At 43.0% G+C, this 23,003-nt stretch overlaps 1 protein-coding gene across 1 annotated transcript in view; it reads right to left on the bottom strand.

Annotated features, from left to right (window-relative positions):
- The window catches only part of LOC106560497 (low-density lipoprotein receptor-related protein 8), a 618,846-nt gene extending 597,937 nt beyond the window's left edge, over positions 1-20,909 (bottom strand). The window contains exons 1-2 of the mRNA XM_082956606.1: positions 20,737-20,909; positions 19,698-19,823 (exon numbers count right to left, since the gene is read on the bottom strand). Coding sequence (XP_082812732.1) covers positions 19,698-19,823; positions 20,737-20,803 — 193 coding nt within the window. The 5' untranslated portion in view covers positions 20,804-20,909. The remainder of the gene's footprint in view (positions 1-19,697; positions 19,824-20,736) is intronic.
- Positions 20,910-23,003: the final 2,094 nt, after the last annotated feature.

A 23,003-nucleotide genomic window follows, 5' to 3' on the forward strand; every position in this document is an offset into this window, starting at 1 on the left:
CTTAGTTTTAAAATCCTGAATTGGCGATCTGGCCAGCCAGCTAATGAGAAATGTTGCATATCATATTTTTCAATATGTGATTTGTTTACAGGACAAAGCACTCTTTCCTGACTGGTGTGGAGGTAAGACATTTTTACATTATCAGATAAAAATTCAGCTAGCTGTTTTCTGTTCCAAGTAGGCTAGCCACACACTGCCTTCAAGTGCCTTTACCAGCACTGTAGTCAAGTAAACAAACTCACAAATTGCTTCCGGATGTGTAAAATAGCTGGACAAGAGGGCATTGAATCCATCATTGTTCTATTGACTACTATCACAGACAAAAACAACAGATTATAGCTATTATTACAGACAAAACACAATACTGTAGCTAGTGTGCCATAATTTATTTCACTTTTTTCAGATAAATACAGCTTCTCTGTTGAAGTTGTCAGTGATATCAAGAATGTTACAGCGACTTATGGAGATTGTGTGTATGTAGTTTATAAACCTGTATCATCATTTGCACTTTATCAAACCAATTATGAATCCTGTGAAAAGACTGTTACAAGTTGTGTTGTTGGTGGCACTAATTTTGTAGTGGTCATGAGTCATGTTACCTAAAGTCACCAGCAATGTGAACTAGAAAGGTTTGCTGAAAAAGGTTCTCGTGCTAAGCAGCTCGAGTGCCCTGTGTCGACCTTAAATGAACGAGAATCTCAAAGGGCGGCTGAACCTGATTTAAACGATTAGAACGGCTGAGCCTTGTTTTAGATCTGGTTCAATAAGAAATGCTAGCAGCCATGATTGAATTCAAACGTGAGTTGGTTTCGAGGTTTGATATGTGTGTCTCGTGTGTTTGTTCGCAGTTGGGAAGAGAGAGCCAAAATCTTTCGCCAATTCGCTTCAGCTGGCTGGTGTGCAACCGTGGCAAAGTTGGTTTGACTTTGGATGGAATGTCTCCGGGGCTAGTTAGGGGACTGTCAATAAATTAATTATACAATGTAAATGAGACATTATTTTCATGTTGCACACCTTTTAGCTTTCTCATTAAATGCTTTCGATATTTGCATATGATTTTCTACAATTTATAGTTGGTTTTAGGTTTTTAAGTCATTGAAATTTGTAGCTATTGGAATTTTAACATTGTCCCATGTACATTGCGTAATTGACCGATGGTCCCTAACAAGCCCCACAGGGATATCCAAAGTGCAACCACATTTACCATGCAATCCGAACTGATGATTATTTGTGTGCTGCCAGCTGTGGGCAGGATTGAAATGAATCAAACCTTAATTTACGTTGTGACATACTCATATACAAAACTCTGTTTTGGACGAGACTGACTTTATGACCAGAATTATCCTAATTTACACATTGTAGTCAATTTTAACAGTAAAATACATGTTTCTGACTCATATCGATGCACATAGGCTGTTTTCTAAATGAGAAGTTGGTTTTTAGGGGCAGTTGCTCTTTAACATTATATTTCTTCCTCAACCACAGATTTCCCCAACAAGAAAAATAAGAAGTTGATACTATTCAAAGTTCCACATGATGGTAATCTGACTGACTGACTGAATTATACCTAGTTTGTTTATTAAGCTAACTTGCCACTTTGAGAAAATGTTCACTACTCCCTCTTATTGAAGTGACCCATGAAAATAATTTGCCTTCCAAGCAGTTAGCACTTACAATACCCTGGCCCCACCAGACCCACCCCCAGAGCCGGCCGCGGTGCAGTGTGTGTCCATCTGTCTCCTTGGTGATCAACCCCAGGTGCCCTGTGTGGGTGCACCTCGACTGCCTCACCAACTGGAAGAGCGTTAGTCGACCACAGTGCTACAACGTAATCAGTTTTGATATTTGTTTTGATATTTGCTTGGTGGATGTTTTGTTAATGTATTTTTTATTGTTAGAAGAAGACAAAAGTTATAGAGTAGTGGTTAGAAAACAAAGAGAGATTTTGTGTGTGTGTGTGTGTGTGTGCGGGCGGGCGCACATCTGTGTATTTTCAAGGGTGTACTTTGTGTTAGCATGTATGGGTTGAATGGAGTGGCATTGAAGAGGGATAGTACTGTAGCGCCATCATGATCGATCTAGTTTGCTAGAATTGCGTCTACCTTTTGATTGTCAAGTGCTGGCCAATCTTTGACTCTGCTCGTTAACAGAAATTAGGTCTGCATTTCAAAAGGAAATAGCACTCTTCGCCACGCATCCAATCAGCACTCAGACTCTACCTTCTGAAGCACACTCCAGTGCACATGGAGTCTTCAGACCCAGGCAGCTAAATTGAGTAGGGAGCTCTTTTCTTATTAGAATAGACATATACATACTGCACTGTACATCATTCATTTCTGAAGATAAGCACAGTCAAAGGAAAATGTCAAGATGAATTGTAATATTGTACCACTTTCAGTTTTCAGGCTTTGAGTTTGTGTTGTTCTGTGTGTCTCCCTCTTAGCTGGCCTCAACTAAGCAGGTCTACCCCAAACGTCACACACTCTTCAATGTCCCCTGCAACACTTCCTAGAGAAATAGGTGAGTGTTCTCCGATTTCTATAATGTATCTTTGGAAGTGCATTCCTTAACCTTCCCTGCTTTTTAAAGGGAATGTGAATCAGAAAATTCACTACCGAAATCAATGTTTATTAGCTGTTTTCAAATGTAAAAAGTAATCTAATGTACTGAACTATACTCTGCTGTACTGAACTATAATCTAATGTACTGAACTATACTCTAATGTACTGAACTATACTCTGCTGTACTGAACTATAATCTAATGTACTGAACTATACTCTGCTGTACTGAACTATAATCTAATGTACTGAACTATACTCTGCTGTACTGAACTATACTCTGCTGTACTGAACTATACTCTGCTGTACTGAACTATACTCTAATGTACTGAACTATACTCTGCTGTGCTCTACTGCATTGTACTCTACTGTGTTCTGCTGTGCTGCGATGTCCAAACTTGTGAAGAATGACATTCATATCCATAATTATGCAACCCATGATGTAATTCTGTTACCGTAATTCTGTTACCGGATGTAAATCCACTTTCCTTACTGTAGTTCAATAACCAAAAGAGATGTTGTCAAACTCAAGGTGTCATGTCATACCTGACAGCCCATTCTTTCTGCAGACATCTTTGAATCTTAATTCCGAGTTGCATAAAAACCTGACGGAGATTTTCCCGGAATACGGTTACCAAAGTTTGCATTTGCATAGTTCTTCCAGTAATAGTTTTTGTGGAAATTGTTAAACAAAGTTTGTGTGCATAGGGTTGTATGGTTTGGTAAACTTTGAAATCAATGGTATTTGTTTGGCTTACATTTTAAAGTGAAAAACTGAGTCTCAGCATAATTGCGTTACTGTGGAATTGCCCTTATAAACTTTAGAATATTGGTTAGTAACAGGGCATTTCAAACGTATTGTTCTGTGTAACAAGTGGTGTGCATGGGCCAGTTGACATCTAACTCAATATTGTAATTCTATTCCCACTGTTTCCACAGAGCTGTCCATTCTGAGTCAACCTTGCTGCTTCTGGACCCTACTGCAACTCCCTGCTAGTCCAGCTCCCTACCTCTGACCCAGAATGCAACATATCTGGTGTTAAACCTTTCCATGTTATCCCATGTCACACCACACCTCTACTGGCTTCCTGAGGCTGCTCGCATCAAATGAAGCTCCACTAGCTTCCTGAGGCTGCTTGCATCAAATGAAGCCCCACTGGCTTCCTGAGGCTGCTTGCATCAAATGAAGCTCCACTGGCTTCCTGAGGCTGCTTGCTTCAAATGAAGCTCCACTGGCTTCCTGAGGCTGCTTGCAATCAAATGAAGCTCCACTGGCTTCCTGAGGCTGCTTGCAATCAAATGAAGCTCCACTGGCTTCCTGAGGCTGCTTGCAATCAAATGAAGCTCCACTGGCTTCTTGAGGCTGTTTGCATCAAATGAAGCTCCACTGGCTTCCTGAGGCTGTTTGCATCAAATGAAGCTCCACTGGCTTCCTGAGGCTGCTTGCATCAAATGAAGCTCCACTGGCTTCCTGAGGCTGTTTGCATCAAATGAAGCTCCACTGGCTTCCTGAGGCTGCTTGCATCAAATGAAGCTCCACTGGCTTCCTGAGGCTGTTTGCATCAAATGTAAGCCTCTGTTGCTTGGCATCAGTGCAGCAAACAGTTTTGCAACAGTGAACATCTAAATAGCGTCACGCCCTGATCTGTTTCACCTGTCTTTGTGCTTGACTCCACCCCCCTCCAGGTGTCGTGGTCTTCCTGTCTGGGTTGGCGCCCCCCCTTGGGTTGTGCTGTGGCGGAGATCTTTGTGGGCTATACCCGGCCTTGTCTCAGGATGGTGGTTGAAGATATCCCTCTAGTGGTGTGGGGGCTGTGTTTTGGCAAAGTGGGTGGGGTTATATCCTGCCTGTTTGGCCCTGTCCGGGGGTATCATCGGATGGGGCCACAGTGTCTCCTGACCCCTCCTGTCTCAGCCTCCAGTATTTATGCTGCAGTAGTTTATGTGTCGGGGGGCTAGGGTCAGTCTGTTATATCTGGAGTATTTCTCCAGTGTCCTGTGTAAATTTAAGTATGCTCTCTCTAAATCTCTCTTTCTTTCTTTCTTTCTTTCTCTCTCTCTCTCTCTCTCTCTCTCTCGGGACGTGAGCCCTAGGACCATGCCTCAGGACTACCTGGCATGATGACCGCTTGCTGTCCCCAGTGCACCTGGCCGTGCTGCTGCTCCAGTTTCAACTGTTCTGCCTGCGGCTATGGAACCCTGACCTGTTCACCGGACATGCTACCTGTCCCAGACCTGCTGTTTTCAACTCTCTAGAGACAGCAGGAGCGGTAGAGATACTCTCATGATCGGCTATGAAAAGCCAACATTTACTCCTGAGGTGCTGACCTGTTGCACCCTGGACAACTACTGTGATTATTATTATTTGACCATGCTGGTCATTTATGAACATTTGAACATCTTGACCATGTTCTGTTATAATCTCTACCTGGCACAGCCAGAAGAAGACTGGCCACCCCTCATAGCCTGGTTCCTCTCTAGGTTTCTTCCTAGGTTTTGGCCTTTCTAGGGAGTTTTTCCTAGCCACTGTGCTTCTACACTTGCATTGCTTGCTGTTTGGGGTTTTCGGCTGGATTTCTGTACAGCACTTTGAGATATCAGCTGATGTAAGAAGGGCTATAAAAATACATTTGATTTGATTTGATTCCCCATTATCCCCTATGTATTTATACCTGTGTTCTCTGTTTGTCTGTTGCCAGTTCGTTTTTGTTCGTAGAACCTACCAGCGATTTGTTTCCCTGCTCTCGCCTGTTCCTTGCTCCTGTTTTTTAGTTTCCCGGTTCTGACCGTTCTGCCTGCCCTGAGCCTGCCTGTCGTCCTGTACATACGCTCCACTACTCTGGATTACCGACCTTTGCCTGAACTGACCCTGAGCCTGCCTGTCTTCCTGTACCTTTGCCCCACTACTCTGGATTACCGACCTCTGACCTGACCCTGAGCCTGCCTGTCGTCCTGTACCTTCGCTCCACTACTCTGGATTACCGACCTCTGCCTGAACTGACCCTGAGCCTGCCTGTCGTCCTGTATCTTTGCCCCACTACTCTGGATTACCGACCTCTGCCTGAACTGATCCTGAGCCTGCCTGCCGTCCTGTACCTTTGCCCAACTACTCTGGATTACCGACCTCTGACCTGACCCTGAGCCTGCCTGTCGTCCTGTACCTTTGCCCCACTACTCTGGATTACCAACCTCTGCCTGAACTGATCCTGAGCCTGCCTGCCGTCCTGTACCTTTGCCCCACTTTTCGGATTACTGACCTCTGACCTGACCCTGAGCCTGCCTGCCGTCCTGTACCTTTGCCCCTGTTGTTGTAATAAACATTGTTACTTCGACAGTCTCCATCTGGGTCTTACCTTAAACGTGATAGAGGTTTTGTATTCGCTTTTCCATGTTGATGCAGCCCAGCACCCCTATTACAGCGGCACTCCATGTGTTGCCTTGTATGTGTTTGTGATTGAACTGAATAATGTGTTAGAAATATAAACCATACACTCTTTGACACAATCCCTGACTCCAATTGTCTCAAGGCCTAATGTTTATGTACACTGAGTGTGCAAAACATTAGGAACACCTGCTCTTTCCATGTCAGACTGACCAGGTGAATCCAGGTGAAAGCTATGATCCCTTATTGATGTTACCTGTTAAATCCACTCCAATCTGTGTATATGAAAGGGAGGAGACGGGTTAAAGAAGGATTTTTAAGCCTTGAGACAATTGAGACATTGTGTGTGTGTGCCATTCAGAGGGAGAATGGGCAAGAAAAAAGATTGAAATGCCTTTGAACAGGGTATGGTAGTAGGTGCCAAGCGCACCGGTATGGTAGTAGGTGCCATGCACACCGGTTTGAGTGTGCCAAGAAACGCTGCTGGTTTTTTCACACTCAACAGTTTCCCATGTCTATCAAGAATGGTCCACCACACAAACGACATCTAGAAAACTTGACACAACTGTGGGAAGTAAACATGATCCAGCATCCCTGTGGAACACTAGAGTCCATGCCCTGACGAATTGAGGCTGTTCTAATGGGAAAACAGGGTGCAACTCAATATTAGTTCCTAATGTTTTATACACTCAGTGTATATGTCTATTATAACAAGGAAAGAGCACCCTTCTTAATTTACCTGCCTAGGTCTGAAGACTCCGTATGCGCACTGGAGTGTGCTGCAGTAGGTAGCATCTGAGCTCTGATTGGATAGAGGGACGTTTCATTTTGAAATGCAGACCTAATTTCTGTGACGAACAGTGAGAGGTCGGCCAACACCTGACAATCAAAAGGTAGACACATTTCTAACAAACTGGGAAAGTAGATCGATCATGACGGTGCTACAGTACTATCCCTCTTCAATGCCACTCCATTCAACCCATACATGCTCACTAGGCTTGGATGATATACCATTCATACCGGGGTATTTTGAAATACCGACTGTATGATTTTCAATACTGTTAAAAAGTTGGGGAACCTCCACCTCGCGGGGGCATGCTACGCCACTGCTTATAACTATTGTGGCAGGGAGAGGTAAGGGGAGTGGTAATTGAGGGGAGATATCTGGCAAGCCGCTGGCTCCACCCCGAGCCTTTTATGGACTTCCTGCCCCAACGCTAAGCCAGGGAGTACTTGGGGATAAAAGAGGAAGCAGCCTGCACAAAGGGGCAGAGTAGGAGAGAGCCAAGTGCATGATGAAGAGTGGAAGAAGAGAGAGCAATATATGTGAGATTACCCGTTGTGACCTGGACTGTCGGACTACCTCCCTTGTGTACGGGACTGACTGAGGACCCGAGTGTGAGGATTGCCCCTGGAAAATGGAACGGACAAAGAGAACGGCTTGTGGACTGTGAGGTGATTGGTGTATTACCCCTTCTTCCCCAGTGTACCAAAATCCCTAATAAACTCTCCATTTGCATTCTATTTGTGCTTCTGGTGCATGTTTTGTTATTGAACTTGGTGACGTGGAAACCTCACACCCTTGAGCCTGCTACACTATTTATAAGTTAAGTATAACTATAAGAAATCTAAGCTCAGGACTCCAGCTATTCATTTGGTTTGCTAACTTGCTAGCTAAGTGGCTAGGTGTCAAGATCAAGCTTCTTGGTTACAGCAGAGACATTCAATCAAGATCTCTTTTGCCCAAATTGTTTTGTGTGTCAAAAAAATAGCGACCCTTGTGTGGACTTCTGGTAATACTGTATACCCTGGTAGCACTTAGGAGCAGCACACACAACTTTTGTCTTCTTCTAATAATACAAAATACATTTTAAACATTCACCAAGCACTATCAAATCAAAATCACGTTCTAGCACCGTCGTCGATTTACGCTATTCCAGTTGGAGAGGCAGTCAAGGAGCACCTGCCCACTGGCCTCTAGGGATTAATATTTTCCCAAAATTCTACCGAGTTTCAATCCCGGGAATAATTCATATTTATCCCGAGAGTCCCGGGAAATACAGTAAAAATCAGAAGTGCCTATTTAAAGTGTTTAAAACCATGATAGGGTCACTCAGGGTTCTCCCAAAATAAGATGGTCGCTGCACCACATTGCCGTCTTGGCTGCGCCACTATGTAAAAATATCACATTAAGTGAATCTGATATTTAGTAATGACAGAATAACTTTGAGACAGGAGTCAGGATTTTGGGTTTCAGTGGGATTGGGACTATAGGAAAATAGCCTAGGCTCTATATAAGGCTACTATGTGAGTCAATAGATAAATAATACACTTGATTTAGGCTACATTACTGCTAAATATTCCTGATCCGTGATAGATGAGCAAACCAATATGAGCTACCACTTCCACTTGTCCAGCCAGAGATCAATGAACCAAATATACAAGCATTAATTGAAACAAAATCACATTGATTATCAGACAAGTCACAAGCTTTTGATCAGGAGTAGGACAGGCTACTACGCGAGTGAATAGCAAAGTCCACTTGTATAACATGCTAGCAAAATGTTCTGATCAGCCTAATTGTTAACAATATCCAAATGGATATTCAGTGAAAACATTGATTTGATTTATCTAGACAAGTCCCCCAAGTTTGTCTCAAAGCACCGCGATGGCTCTGTCCCAATCAAAACGGTGCTGCAATTATAATCTAGGTGACCAGCTGCAGTAGAAGCAACAATTTGATACATGCCTTCAATTGCATTAGCCTACTTTATTCCAATATTTTCATCATTCAGTTGATCATAACTACGGTGAGTTTTCCTCTCTCTGCTCTTTTTCTATGGCCCAATGGCTGTTTGCTCGTCTCTTCACTGCTGCCGGCCTCAGCAACGTTGTTCTCAACACTATTTTAAATCACTATAGTCTACTGTTTTCTAGAAATCAGGCTTTTTTTCAGGCTCATTTAATTTCTGTTATGTCGGACCAGGCCTGGGCTCGTTCTTTAGCTCACCAGGTTTGTGACGGACCGGGATCTAGAGTTCTCATCAGAACTAAAAATTAAACTGCATTCGAGTCTCGTGTGCAGTCCGGCCGTGTCAATTATGTGTGTGCTTTGAATTTATGGCGACTTTGTGTGAAGTAAATATGCTGTAGGTTAAAGGCTTCCACACGACAACCTGTTTGGATAATATGCAAAAAAATTTTTTGCCAATCTGCTTCTGCACATGTTGTGTATTTTGTGGAATTGCATTAGTGCAACATTGGGGGAAAATGTAATTTCCCTGGTCTTGTCATTTAATTTTTTCAGGAAATGTGAAGAGTGGTCCTGGGTCCCGGGATACCCTACTGTTCTCCACATACGGGCACTTGGGGTTGATCACCAAGGAGACAGAGGGACACGCTGCACCGCGGTCGGCTCTGAGGGTGGGTCTGATGGAGCCAGATGCACACTGGAATACTGTACCTGCTTGGACGGGAAAAAAATGTCATGCGTCACATTAATAAAAGGAAGGGAGAGAGTAGTGAAAATGAAAACAAGGTATTATTAGCCTACGCCGGTCAGATTACCATCATGTGGAACTGGAATTGTACCATTTTCTTATTTTCCTTGTTGGGGAAACGTGGTTGAGAAATAAATAGAATGGTAAAGAGCAACTTCACCTAAAAAACAAACTTCTCATTTAGAAAACAGCATATGTGGCATCGATATGAGTCAGAAAGATGTATTGTACTGTCAAAACTGACTAAAATGTGTAAATAGGATAACTTTGGTCATAAAGTCAGTCACATCCAAAACAGAGTTTTTTACTTCAGTATGTAAAAACGTAAATGAAGGTTGGATTAATTTCAATCCTGCCCACAGCTGGCAGCACACAAGTAATCATCAATTCGGATTGCAGCTGCACGCCACCTGATCGTAGTTAGAAGACTCAAGAGGCAAAGCACAGCCACAAAGCACTGGGAGTGGCTAACAAGCTGCTGCAAGGTTTGAAAACCAGGCCTACATGGAACAGAAAAACCAGGCCTACATGGAACAGAAAAACCAGGCCTACATAGAACAGAAAAACCAGGCCTATATAGAACAGAAAAAGCAGGCCTACATGGAACAGAAAAACCAGGCCTACATGGAACAGAAAACAGCTAGCTGAAGTTTTTAATCTGATAATGTTCCGAGTTCTTACCTCCACACCAGTCAGGAAAGAGTGCTTTGTCCTGCAAACAAATGATATATTGAAAAATATGATATGCAACATTTCTCATTAGCTGGCTGTCCAGATCGCCAATTCAGGATTTAAAACTAAGTGGTTCTTCATAATTGACACATTACTGAATGAACTAGTTAATTTAACTTTGGTTGTTCGCCTAAACAGCTGATGGGATTGCTTGCTATTGGTAGTGTCCAACGTTTGCTAATTAGCTTGGCGAGTGGGCTGATGTCAAAAACACACACTCAGCGTTACATGCCCCAATGATCCAATTTAACATTCATATGAAAGTAATTTGTTGAACATTTTAACATCATCTGCATTACAAACTGTTTGGGGTTTTTGGACGGGTTTCTGTAGAAGCACTTTGTGACATCTGCTGATGTAAAATGGGCTTTATAAATAAATGTGATCGATTGATTGATTGAATAAATAAACATTATACTCTTATCTCATGAAGTTGTTGTTTAGAAATATTCTACCTAGATAGTGTTCTCCCAAGAAATGGTAGAATGAGAGAGCCTTGATGTCATCACTCTGGGCGTCATGTGACACAAAGTTTATCCTAATGAAGGGAGATTCCCATCTGAAGCCAAGTAATTGTGGTTTGTAATACAACGACAGGCGGAAAATTTGTCAAAAAACTCTGTAAGCACAAAATACAGACCCACAAGCACTTTTTGAATGGTCAAATGCACATTCCACAGTTGTAAATGTCAGGGATTTCTGAACATCTGCTCACAAATCATTCTACATCTGTTGAAATGGTAGTTTTATTTGTGAGCTATGTTGAATATATTTACAGTGCATGGATTTATGTGTGACTTATGGTGAATATTTGTGAAATATTTTGACATATTCACGGATTATGGTTTAATTTGTGACATATTTTTACATATTCACAGATTATGGTTTATTTGTGAAATATTTGTACATATTTACGGATTGTGGTTTTATTTACAAAATATTTGTATATATTCACAGATCACTAGTTTTATTTGCGAATCATGTTGAATATACGCACAGATTATGGTAGACACACTTACAGAATAAAGAAACAAATCTAACTCTATACAGAATCCCCACTGAGGCTGGTGTGAATGACGCTGGGGGGAGGAGAGACACCGAGCCGCAGGGAGGAGTAGAGACACACAAAATACACCCAATCTAGCAGGATTTATTCTAATGCAGACGGCTGGAGGACGCTTGTGTGTAATCCCTGTGGAGAGTGAAGGGGCCCGGCACTGATACAGAGACAGAGAGAGACAGAGACGGGTCATATTGGAAGTGACACAGGAGAGAAGGAGACTGGTGTGCTGCCTGAGAAAGGGCTGTCGGGCCAGTTTACTGGGCTAAATGAGCTTCTTGGCAGTGTTGTGACCAGGCTAGAGGTGTGAGAGGAGATGGGGTCGGCAAGGCAGGGAGCCTAGAGGTGGTGTGCTGGTTGTAGAGCACACTTTGTTATGGGGGGGAGACAAAATGTTAGGGGCCACTGCTCTTCTGGCAAATCTTGGTTTGTTTACCAATATGACTTACTTTCTCTCTCTCCCTCCCCTATTTCCTCTTCTCTTCCCTCTCTTCTACCCTCACCTGTCCTCCAGTCTTCACTTGCCCTTATTTTTTATTTGATTTCCTCTCTGCTAGTCTGTTCTTCTCCCATCTTCTCTCCTCTGTTCTGTTGTCCTCTCCTTTATTCTCCCATCTCCTCCTCTCTCCCCTGTCCCCCTCTCCTCTGTTGCGTTTTTAGCTGGTGATGTGGGGCTTGGGGAGCCACTGGAAGCAGTACTGGCATCTGCTGGAGAGCTTGGTGAGCCGCCAGTGGTCATCCCTTTGGCAACCAGTCGTGCCGTTGGATTTATCTCCAACCGGTCGGCTGATGCCCTTTGTGGGGGTTAAACAGGTGGGCACAGCCTCCTTGGCCTGGTATGGCGCTCTCCTTTCCTCTTCCAGGTTGACTACCATGCATACCTTCTAAGATCCTGGCATTTTAAAGCACCGGGCATGGCACAGGAGACCTGGGAGCCAACACCATGAAATGCCACCCAGCTCTCATTGGCTAGGGGAAACATGCGTCTGATGAGAGGAGAAGAAGGGACGGGAGAAATGGAGAGAGATGAGTGCGATGGAAGAGAGAGATGTAGAGGGATGACTTGGTAGAGTGAAAGCAGACAGAGAAAAAGTCTCATCCCAGTCTTGCTGGCGGGTTGACACTTGGACAAGGAGAGGGGAGATAATGTTTAATATTGTCTAAGCTTTCTGGGGACCAGCATCCCTGTCATTGACCTGTGTGTGGTTAGGGCAATGACTGTATATATGAATGGACAAAGCCATCAATCACATGACACCATTCATTCCTAAGTGAACACTAAATAGCGCATTGAAGCCAAATGAAGTGGGTTAAGATGGCGTCTCATGGAGACATAAGATGCGCAGTTTGAGCTACTCCAGGAAATGACGTTGCAGGCTAGCAATGACAGGGATGCTGGATTCCAGGCTTCAAGATTGCTTCGATCACGTGGACTGGGATATGTTCCGGATAGCATCGGACAACAACATTGATATATACGCTGATTCTGTGAACGAGTTTATTAGCAAGTGCATCTGTGATGTTGTACCCAAGGTGACTATTAAAACCTTCCCCAACCAGAAACCGTGGAATGATGACAGCATTCTGCGCAAAACTGAAAGCGCGAACCACTGCTTTTAATCATGGCAAGGCGACCGGAAACATGACCAAATACAAACAGTGTAGCTAATCCCTTCGCAAGGCAATCAAACAAGCTAAGCGTCAGTATAGAGACAAAGTAGAGTCGCAATTCAATGGCTCAGACACGAGACGTATGTGGCAGGGTCTACAGTCAATCACGGATTACAAAAAGAAAACCAGCCCCGTCGCAGACACCGACGTCTTGCTCCCAGACAAATTAAACAACTTCTTTGCTCGCTTTGAAGACAATACAGTGCCACCGACACGGCCCGCTACCAAAACCTGCGGGCTCTCCTTCACTGCGGCCAATGTGAGTAAAACATTTAAATATGTTAACCCTTGCAGGGTTGCCGGCCCAGATGGCATTCCTAGCCGTGTCCTCAGATCATGCGCAGACCAGCTGGCTGGTGTGTTTACGGACATATTCAATCAATCCCTATCCCTGTCTGCTGTTCCCACATGCTTCAAGAGGGCCACCATTGTTCCTGTTCCCAAGAAAGCTAAGGTAACTGAGCTAAACGACTATCGCCCCGTAGCACTCACTTCCGTCATCATGATGTGCTTTGAGAGACTAGTCAAGGATCATATCACCTCCACCCTACCTGACACCCTAGACCCACTCCAAGTTGCTTACCGCCCCAATAGGTCCACAGACGACGCAATCGCAATCACACTGCACACTGCCCTAACCCATCTGGACAAGAGGAACCTACGTAAGAATGCTGTTCATCGATTACAGCTCAGCATTTAACACCATAGTACCCTCCAAACTCGTCATTAAGCTCGAGACCCTGGGTCTCGACCCCGCCCTGTGCAACTGAAACAACATCTCCACCCCGCTGATCCTCAACACTGGGGCGACACAAGGCTGCGTTCTCAGCCCTCTCCTGTACTTCCTGTTCACCCATGACTGCGTAGCCATGCACGCCTCCAACTCAATCATCAAGTTTGCAGACGACACTACAGTGGTGGCTTGATTACCAACAACGATGAGACGGCCTACAGGGAGGAACTGAGGGCCCTCGGAGTGTGGTGTCAGGAAAATAACCTCACACTCAACGTCAACAAAACAAAGGAGATGATCGTGGACTTCAGGAAACAGCAGAGGGTGCACCCGCCCATCCACATCGACGGGACAGTAGTGGAGAAGGTGGAAAGTTTTAAGTTCCTCAGCATGGTGAAGAAGGCGCAACAGCGCCTCTTCAACCTCAGGAGGCTGAAGAATTTTGGCTTGTCACCAAAAACACTCACAAACTTTTACAGATGCACAATCGAAAGCATCCTGTCAGGCTGTATCACCGCCTGGTACGGCAACTGCTCCGCCCACAACCGTAAGGCTCGCCAGAGGGTAGTGAGGTCTGCATAACGCATCACCGGGGGCAAACTACCTGCCCTCCAGGACACCTACACCACCCGATGTCACAGGAAGGCCAAAAAGACAACAACCACCCGAGCCACGGCCTGTTCACCCTGCTATCATCCAGAAGGCGAGGTCAGTACAGGTGCATCAAAGCTTGGACCGAGAGACTGAAAAACAGCTTCTATCTCAAGGCCATCAGACTGTTAAACAGCCATCACTAACATTGAGTGGCTGCTGCCAACATACTGACTCAAATCTCTAGCCACTTTGATAATTAAAAATGGGATGTAACAAACGTATCACTAGTCACTTTAAACAATGCCACTTTATATAATGTTTACATACCCTACATTACTCATGTATATACTGTACTCTATACCATCTACTGCATCTATCCATATATTTATATGTACATATTCGTATTCACTCCTTTACACTTGTGTGTATAAGGTAGTTGTTGTGAAATTGTTAGATTACTTGTTAGATATTACTGCACGGTCAGAACTAGAAGCACAAGCATTTTGCTACACTCGCATTAACATCTGCTAACCATGTGTATGTGACCAATTAAATGTAATTTGATTTGATTTAGCTCAGTGCTGCTCCCTCTTATTGAGTAACTCAAATTGAAGGCCGGCCCGGGGTACTGCAGGCTGCCATTAGCAACTAAATTATCCTTAGAACTTCTTCGATGTGTGATTTTTAAATAATCGGTTCAAGAACATACATCTGGTGTATTAGAAGCACTTATTGGTACCATGATTGTCTTCCAAACGTTTTATTTATTTACACAAAGATTGCCATCTTTCTATTCACTATAATGAGGGAACCTGTTTTCTGCTAACAATGCCTGCAGTACCCCGGTCAGCCTTCAACTTCCGTGCTTCAAATCAAATGAAATAACATTTTATTTGTCACATGTGCCGAATACAACCTTACCGTGAATTGCCTACTTACAAGCCCAACAGTGCAGTTAAGAAAAATATGAGTTAAGAAAATATTTACCAAAATAAAACAATAAAAGAGCAACAACAAAAAATTGCAAAAACAATGTCATATAAAGGGGGTACCGGTACAGAGTCCATGTGCGGGGGTACAGGTTAGTCCAGGTCATTGAGGTAATATTTTTGGACACACCTACTCATTCAAGGGTTTTTCTTTATTTTTTTACTATTTTCTACATTATAGAATAATAGTGAAGACATCAAAACTATGAAGTAACCCATATAGAATCATGTAGTAACCAAAAAAAGTGTTAAATTAAAATAGATTTTAGATTCTTCAAAGTAGCCACCCTTTGCCTTGATGACAGCTTTGCACACTCTTGGCATTCTCTCAACCAGCTTCATGAGGTAGTCACCTGGAATGCATTTCAATTAACAGGTGTGCCTGGTATAGAGATCCTGGATGGCAGGAAGCTTGGCCCCAGGTTGGCCTCAGTGATGTGCTTGGCCGTAAGCACTACCCTCTGTAGCACCTTGCGGTTGGAGGCCGAGCAGTTGCCATACCAGGCAGTGATGCAACCTGTCAGGATGCTCTCGATGGTGCAGCTGTAGAACTTTTTGAGGATCTGAGGACCCATGCCAAATCTTTTCAGTCTCCTGAGAGGGAATAGGCATTATCGTGCCCTCTTCACGACTGTCTTGGTGTGATTGTTGGTGATGTAGACACCAAGGAACTTAAAGCTCTGTTTCACTACAGCCCCGTCGAGAATGGGGTTGTGCTCGGCCCTCCTCTTCCTGTAGTCCATGATCATCTCCTTTGTCTTGATCATGTTGATGGAGATGTTGTCCTGACACCACACTGCCAGGTCTTTGACCACCTCCCTATAAGCTGTCTCATCGTTGTCAGTGATCGACAAACTTAATGATGGTGTTGGAGTCGTGCTTGGCCACGCAATCATGGGTGAACAGAGAATACAGGAGGGGACTAAGCTCGCACCCCTGAGGGGCCCCCGTGTTGAGAATCAGTGTGGCAGATGTGTTGTTGCTTACCCTTAGCACCTGGGGGCAGCCCGTTAGGAAGTCCAGGATCCAGTTGCAGAGGGAGGTGTTTAGTCCCAAGGTCCTTAGCTTAGTGATGAGCTTTGAGGGCACTATGGTGTTGAACGCTGAGATGTAGTCAATGAACAGCATTGACAGTAGGTGATCATTTTGTCCAGGTGGGAAAGGGCAGTGTGGAGTGCAATTGAGACAGAGTCATCTGTGGATCTGTTGGGGCGGTATGCAAATTGGAGTGGGTCTAGGGCTTCTGGGATGATGGTGTTGATGTGAGCCATGACCAGCCTTTCAAAGCACTTCATGGCTACAGACGTGAGTTCTACGGGTCGGTAGTCATTTAGGCAGGTTACCTTGGTGTTCTTGGGCACAGGGACTATTGTGGTCTGCTTAAAACATGTTGGTAAACCTGTCAGGAACAGGTTGAAAATGTCAGTGAAGACACTTGCCAGTTGGTCAGCACATGCTCAGAGTATACGTCCTGGTAATCCGTCTGGCCCTACGGCCATTGTGAATGTTGACCTGCTTAAAGGTCTTACTCACATCGGCTACGGCGAGCGTGATCACACAGTCATCTTGAACACTAGGTCATCTCATGCATGCTTCAGTGTTGTTTGCCTCGAAGCGTGCATACATAGGGGGCAGTCATTCTGCCCTGGGCTAGAGGGAACATATCCAACACAGTATTTGCAATCGAGGACACTGCTTTCATTTTTTTATTATTTTTTTATTTAAGAAACAAATAAATAAAAATGTAGCCTACAGCACCTGGTATTCCCAGGTGGGACCCTGCTTAACTCCCGAATTTAGATGAGATCAGGCATGTTCAGGGTGGTATGACCACAAGCTTATTTTTTACCCCATTTTCTCCCCGAATTATGACATTGGCTCATCGCTGCAACTCCCCAATGGGCTCAGAAAATGTGAAGGTCGAGTAATGTGTCCTCCAAAACATGACACGCCTGGCCGCGCTACTTCTTATCACACTGCTCACTTAACCTGGAAGTCAGCCACACCAATGTGTCGGAGGAAACACTGTTCGAATGACCACCAAAGTCAGCTTGCAGGCACCCAGCCCTGCCACAAGGAGTCGCTAGAGCGTGATGAGCCAATGAAAGCCCACCTGGCCAAACCCTCCCCTACCACGGACGGCACTGGGCCAATTGTGCACCGTCTTATATGGCTCCCAGTCACGGTTGGCTGTGACACAACCTAGGATCGAACCCCAGGCTGCTGCGCCACTCAGGATCTTGTTTTCTGCTAACAATGCCTGCAGTAACCCAGTCTGCCTTCAACTTCCGTGCATCAATGAGAGGGGGCAGTCGTTCTCCGCTGGGCTAGAGGAAACAACCCTGTATTTGTAATTGAGGGCATTGCCCTTCAAATAACAAGATCAACCCACTTCAGGACAAAGGCTATGTTTATAGATCTGTTGCAGTATTGTGACATGAGAACAGCTCATTAAAAACAAATCTCTTTTCCATCGAGTATCTCCACTAAATAGCCAATAATCCTCATATGTAGCCAAACAATGTTAGACAAGCTTGTAAATGTCACACTGTGCAGTGTTTATAGATATGTTGCAGTATTGTGACACAAGAACAGCTCATTAAAAACAAATCTCTTTTCCATCGAGTATCTCCACTAAATAGCCAATAATCCTCATCTGTAGCCAATCAACGTTAGACACGCTTGTAAATGTCACGCTGTGCAGAGGACCAGAAATATTAAGAGTGCGCATTGCAGCGCTGCTACTGGCTATGACACGGGGAGACGTTAATCAATTGACCACTATAATATAACCATTCAACCAATTAGCTGCATGACAAATGTTTTATGCAGGGGTGTCAAACACAGGGGGGTTCAATCCTGCCCGCGGGTGGTTTGAGTTAAACAATAGAATGCATATAGAAATGGGAGTTATATATCTGTCATTCTCATTGAAAGGAAGTCTAAGAAGCCGTAGACCTGTTGTTCTATGTGTGCCATTTCTATGCTTACGTTTTTGTATCTTTTACTTTCGGTTTTGTACACCATCTTCAAAACAGCTGAAAATACAATATTTTTGGCTATGGAAAATATATTTCACAGTGGTTTAGATGGTACCACGATTCTCTACATAATGACTGCTTGTTTTGTCACATAAACTGAAATTAGACAAACTATTACATATTTAGCAACCAGGAAATGGTGGAGCGATTTCTGCATATTGCACCTTTAGCCCATGGGGGGTGAACAAACTCAATATACTTTAAAATTACTAAAACCAAATCGAAACTGTGTAGAAATGATAAAAGGACTACATTCAAACAGTTTCTTGACTGTGTCCAGCTCCAATCACCAAAATGAAAGCTAGACAGTCAGGGAGCACCGAAAATTCCAAAAACAATGGGAAAGAGAGATACCTAGTCAGTTGTACAACTGAATGCCTTCAACTGAAATGTGTCTTCTGCATCAGAGAGGTGTGGGGGGCTGCCTTAATCAACATCCACATCTTCAGCACCCAGGGAACAGTGGGTTAACTGCCTTGCTCAGGGGCAGAAGGACAGATTTTTACCTTTTCAACTCAGGGATTCAATCCAGCAACCTTTTGGTTACTGGCCCAACACTCGAACCACTAGGCTACCTGGATAGCTTTAGCTGATTTTGATGGCGAAGAAATATAAACATTTTCAGTGCGGACCTCCAAACTTCGATGAAGACCAAATGCAGCCCTCCAAACTTCGATGAAGATCAAATGCGGCCCTCCAAACTTCGATGAAGACCAAATGCGGCAAATTTAGCTTAATGGCTAATCTGACTCTTCAGATTTTGTTCATTATAAAATGACAAAATCAATTGAAGTACCAATTAAGTTAACTTTCTAGATATCAATAATTATCTGTTTCAGACCATTATTTTTCAATACATGGGTTAAAGGTGCAATATGCAGAAATTGCTCCACCATTTCCTGGTTGATAAAATAAAGAAAAGTTTGCCTAATTTCAGTTTATGTGACAAAACAAGCAGTCATTGTGTACAGAATCATTGTACCATCCAAACCACTGTGAGAAAAAAAATTCATAACCAAAGTTATTGTATTTTCAGCTGTTTGAAACTGGTGTACAAAATCGAAAGTAAAAGATGCAAAACGAAACTGAAGAACAGGAAGCATAGAAATAGCACACATAGAACAACAGATCTACAGCTTCTTAGACTACCTTTCGACGAGAATGGCAGATCTAAAACTCATATTCCTATGTACATTTGGTCAGGTTACCAAAAAGTTACATATTGCAGCTTTAATACAATATGTCTAAGAAAACAGCCACATTCACATCCACTCAGCAGTGGCAATGTGAACTCCATATCCACATTACATTGTAAAAACTCCCAACACCTGCTCTGGTGACGGTATTTACAATGCTTATTGAAGCCCTGTGGCGTCTCTGCAATGGGGATCATATGTACAGCACAGCAGTATTAGTTGGACAGGTGGTGTTACTTACGACAGTTTTCTTCATCGCTGTTATCAGAGCAGTCGTCGTCATCGTCACATCTCCAGAGAGTAGGTACACACCTTCCGTTCTTGCACTGAAACTGACCCGTTTCACAATCCGTATCGGTATGAGTCCCTGTAGACCGAAGAAGATAAAGACGTAAAGATAAAGACGTAAATAAAACATTAAATCGTGTTCAATCTTTGATATTAATGTTGCATTGATCTACTATTACAATAAAGGTTTAGTGAGTTCTGTTGATTCAATGTTGCAACACGGGTTAAATGTTGGATACGACGTGATGGTTAATTGACCCTGATACAGTACATTGTTATTCGGCTACAACACTGTATGGGGAAAACAGAGTACTCTCTACGATGAGCAAAACATCAATTGAGAACAGAAAAGGAAAGCAAGTTTAATTAAATTGGCACTTAAAGCCTATATGGGAATTATTTAAATCTAATCATTTGTTTATTTTATTGTAGCCTAACTTTTGAATTTTTTTGTTGTGAATGTTGACAGCTGCCGTTCAACATAATGTTATATAGGCTACAACAGCCTTATAAACCAACTCATATTATAATGCTTACTGAATAAAAAATGTACAGTGAGCATGCCAGTGTATTGAATCAATTAGGAAATGATGGAACAACACTGCAACCCCTTCCATTCCACGTATCCCTAGGTTTTGTGAGTATGTGTATTGTGTCCCAAAGCTAGGTTACCTTCTCTTCCATATGTCATTCAAGCACATGTTGGCTACCTCCCTTTACTAGGCTCTCACGTCACCATAGACTGGTTTCATGATGTTGTGGAATAGGTAACCAACAACAGAGCATAGGATATGTGCTATAAACTAGTATTTAGTGCAGGTAAACTTAAATCCACCTTTGTGATGACTACTGGTAATAGGCATCTAGCCTATTCTACCTCTACGATACACTGGCTTCTTCAGTTCTGTCTGTAACGTCGCTTCCTCATTCGTTGCAATGAAAAATATATCCCTCACCCATAATCAATGAGATTGATAAAAATGCATTCTTACCTTGGGTGGAGTGGAGCTCCAATAGTAACACATGTAAGAGCATTAGCTTCCCGACCTCTGTCCACATCTTTAAAAGAAGAGGTGATTCGTAGTTTTGTTCATACAAAAAATACTGAACGAAGCAAACCACCTCTTCCCCTCGCTATGCAACGCTCACTCGCTCTGCCTTGGCTTGGCTGATCGGCTCGAGACTCCCTGCCTCAGTAGCAATTTGAATCAATGACGTTTATGGGAGGGATTGAGCCTGCGGTAATGTAGTGAAACTGAACACATGGAAACCATATCAGTCGATACAGCTGGCGAACTGACCTAGCATCTTCAAAGTACAGTATTAGGGTAGAAATCATTTCACAGAATATGTTCTCGATCTGTGTGTTTCCTGGAGATGATGTAGTCTTTTCCTATCCATCTATACTATTTGAGTAATAACCAGAATACTCGTTTTATTGAGCTGTGTGTGGCACTAGACTACATTGATTATCTATCAGACAACTTGTGATCAATTCATATCAAACATATCTCAAACATATCTTACAACTTCATGACGAAAGATATACAGTTTTTGTTTAGATTTTTAGAATCATTTTAGAATCAAGATAAATCTTCCAACATTAATTTTTATATTTGTAATTAATTAGACTGTGCAGATTGTATAATTTCTCTAAATCTTCATATCTATCAAAACGTGGGTTGATGTTTCCCTAGACACTGATGTACAGTAGGGATCAGCTTGGGGCTTGACGTGACATGAATTGGAGCAGAAGGGCAAGCCAAGAAGTTACACACAATCCCTATGGGGAGTCAGTCAGTGGCAAATCAACTGGAAGAAACACAGTTTATTGAGCAATTGTGGACTGACACATTTACAGTAAAACAGTAATGAATACGTGACTCACAACAAGGGGACTGCAGCCCAACATTGTCAACAACCAGACACTGTCTTGTTTGCACATTGTGACAGTCTATACCTGATGAAAATTCCCCTACAATATATGCATATCGGTTTATAATATGTGATTAGCTAGGTTTCCATCCAATTAGCGCCAGATTTGAATGTGGATACTCTAAAATCAGCATAAAGTAAATATGTTCATTTTTCCACCAGTGGTGTGTTTCTACCAAATGGACGTGTTGCTGATACAAAATCAGTGCATGATAAAATAGTGCACACAAAAGGTATTCGGACCAGTGGCGACCCGTCATTCAGGGCAGGTGGGGCAACAACAAAAAATCTGTTGTTGTTGCCTGTTTTGCATGTTATTTTGGCATTAATATGTGTCACATATCAGTTTTCAAATAACAAAGAGAGTTGCACACTATGTATAAACTCCCAGTAATTTATTGGGTAAATCGCCAACGTTTCGGCATCACTGTGCCTTCTTCAGGGTAATGTCATGAATGCTTCAACCAGGTTATGTAGACAAACATTGCAATTAGTGCAACCAATGACAATAGTGAGGGGAGTGTCATAATTATTAAGTTAATTAGAATGAATTAAGTGAAACTGTTAAAAAAACAATAGTTTATAGCATATTGAATATATTAGGCTATTGTTATCATATGGAAACATAATTAAATAGTGTACATAACATTAGCATCAACATACATTATTGTTTGAATCAATATCACATACATATTACATTGTTTCCTATTTCATAAACAAAATGTATTACATGTAATCTTTTGGTTCAACCATAATGCATAATAAGCATCATCAACAGGGGAACATATTGGGTGTATGCTGATAAGCTGTACAAAGAATAGATCCATTTATAAGACTGGTTCATAAAAGAGAGAATTGTTCATAAGGGCCCGAGATCAGTCAATATTCAGACCACTAGGGGTCAATGTTTTTAGATAGGATATCCAGTAAGCCTCCCTTTGTCATAGTAGGATCTCGATGTTACCTCCTCTCCTTGATAGAGCAACATGCTCAATGCCTGTGTATTTGAGGGAGGAGATGGGATGGTTAGCTTCAACAAAGTGAGCTGCTACTGGATAGTCAATGTTCTTACACCTGATTGAGCTGCGGTGTTCAGCTATGCGTTGTTTTAATTGTCTTTTCGTTTGTCCTACGTAGGCTTTCCCACATGAACAGGTGATGAGATAGATTACTCCCTTGGTCTTGCATGAGATGATGCCCCTAACAGGGATTTTCAGACCTGTATGTGGGTGTCTGAAGAAGGATGTTTTTATAGTGCTGTTACACTGTGCGCATGAGCCACATTTATAGTTCCCATTTGGAATGGGTGTCAAGAGTGTCTGAG

The sequence above is a fragment of the Salmo salar genome, chromosome 10 (genome assembly GCF_965601325.2).
Source record: "Salmo salar chromosome 10, fSalSal1, whole genome shotgun sequence".
Classification (NCBI taxonomy): Eukaryota; Metazoa; Chordata; class Actinopteri; order Salmoniformes; family Salmonidae; genus Salmo; species Salmo salar.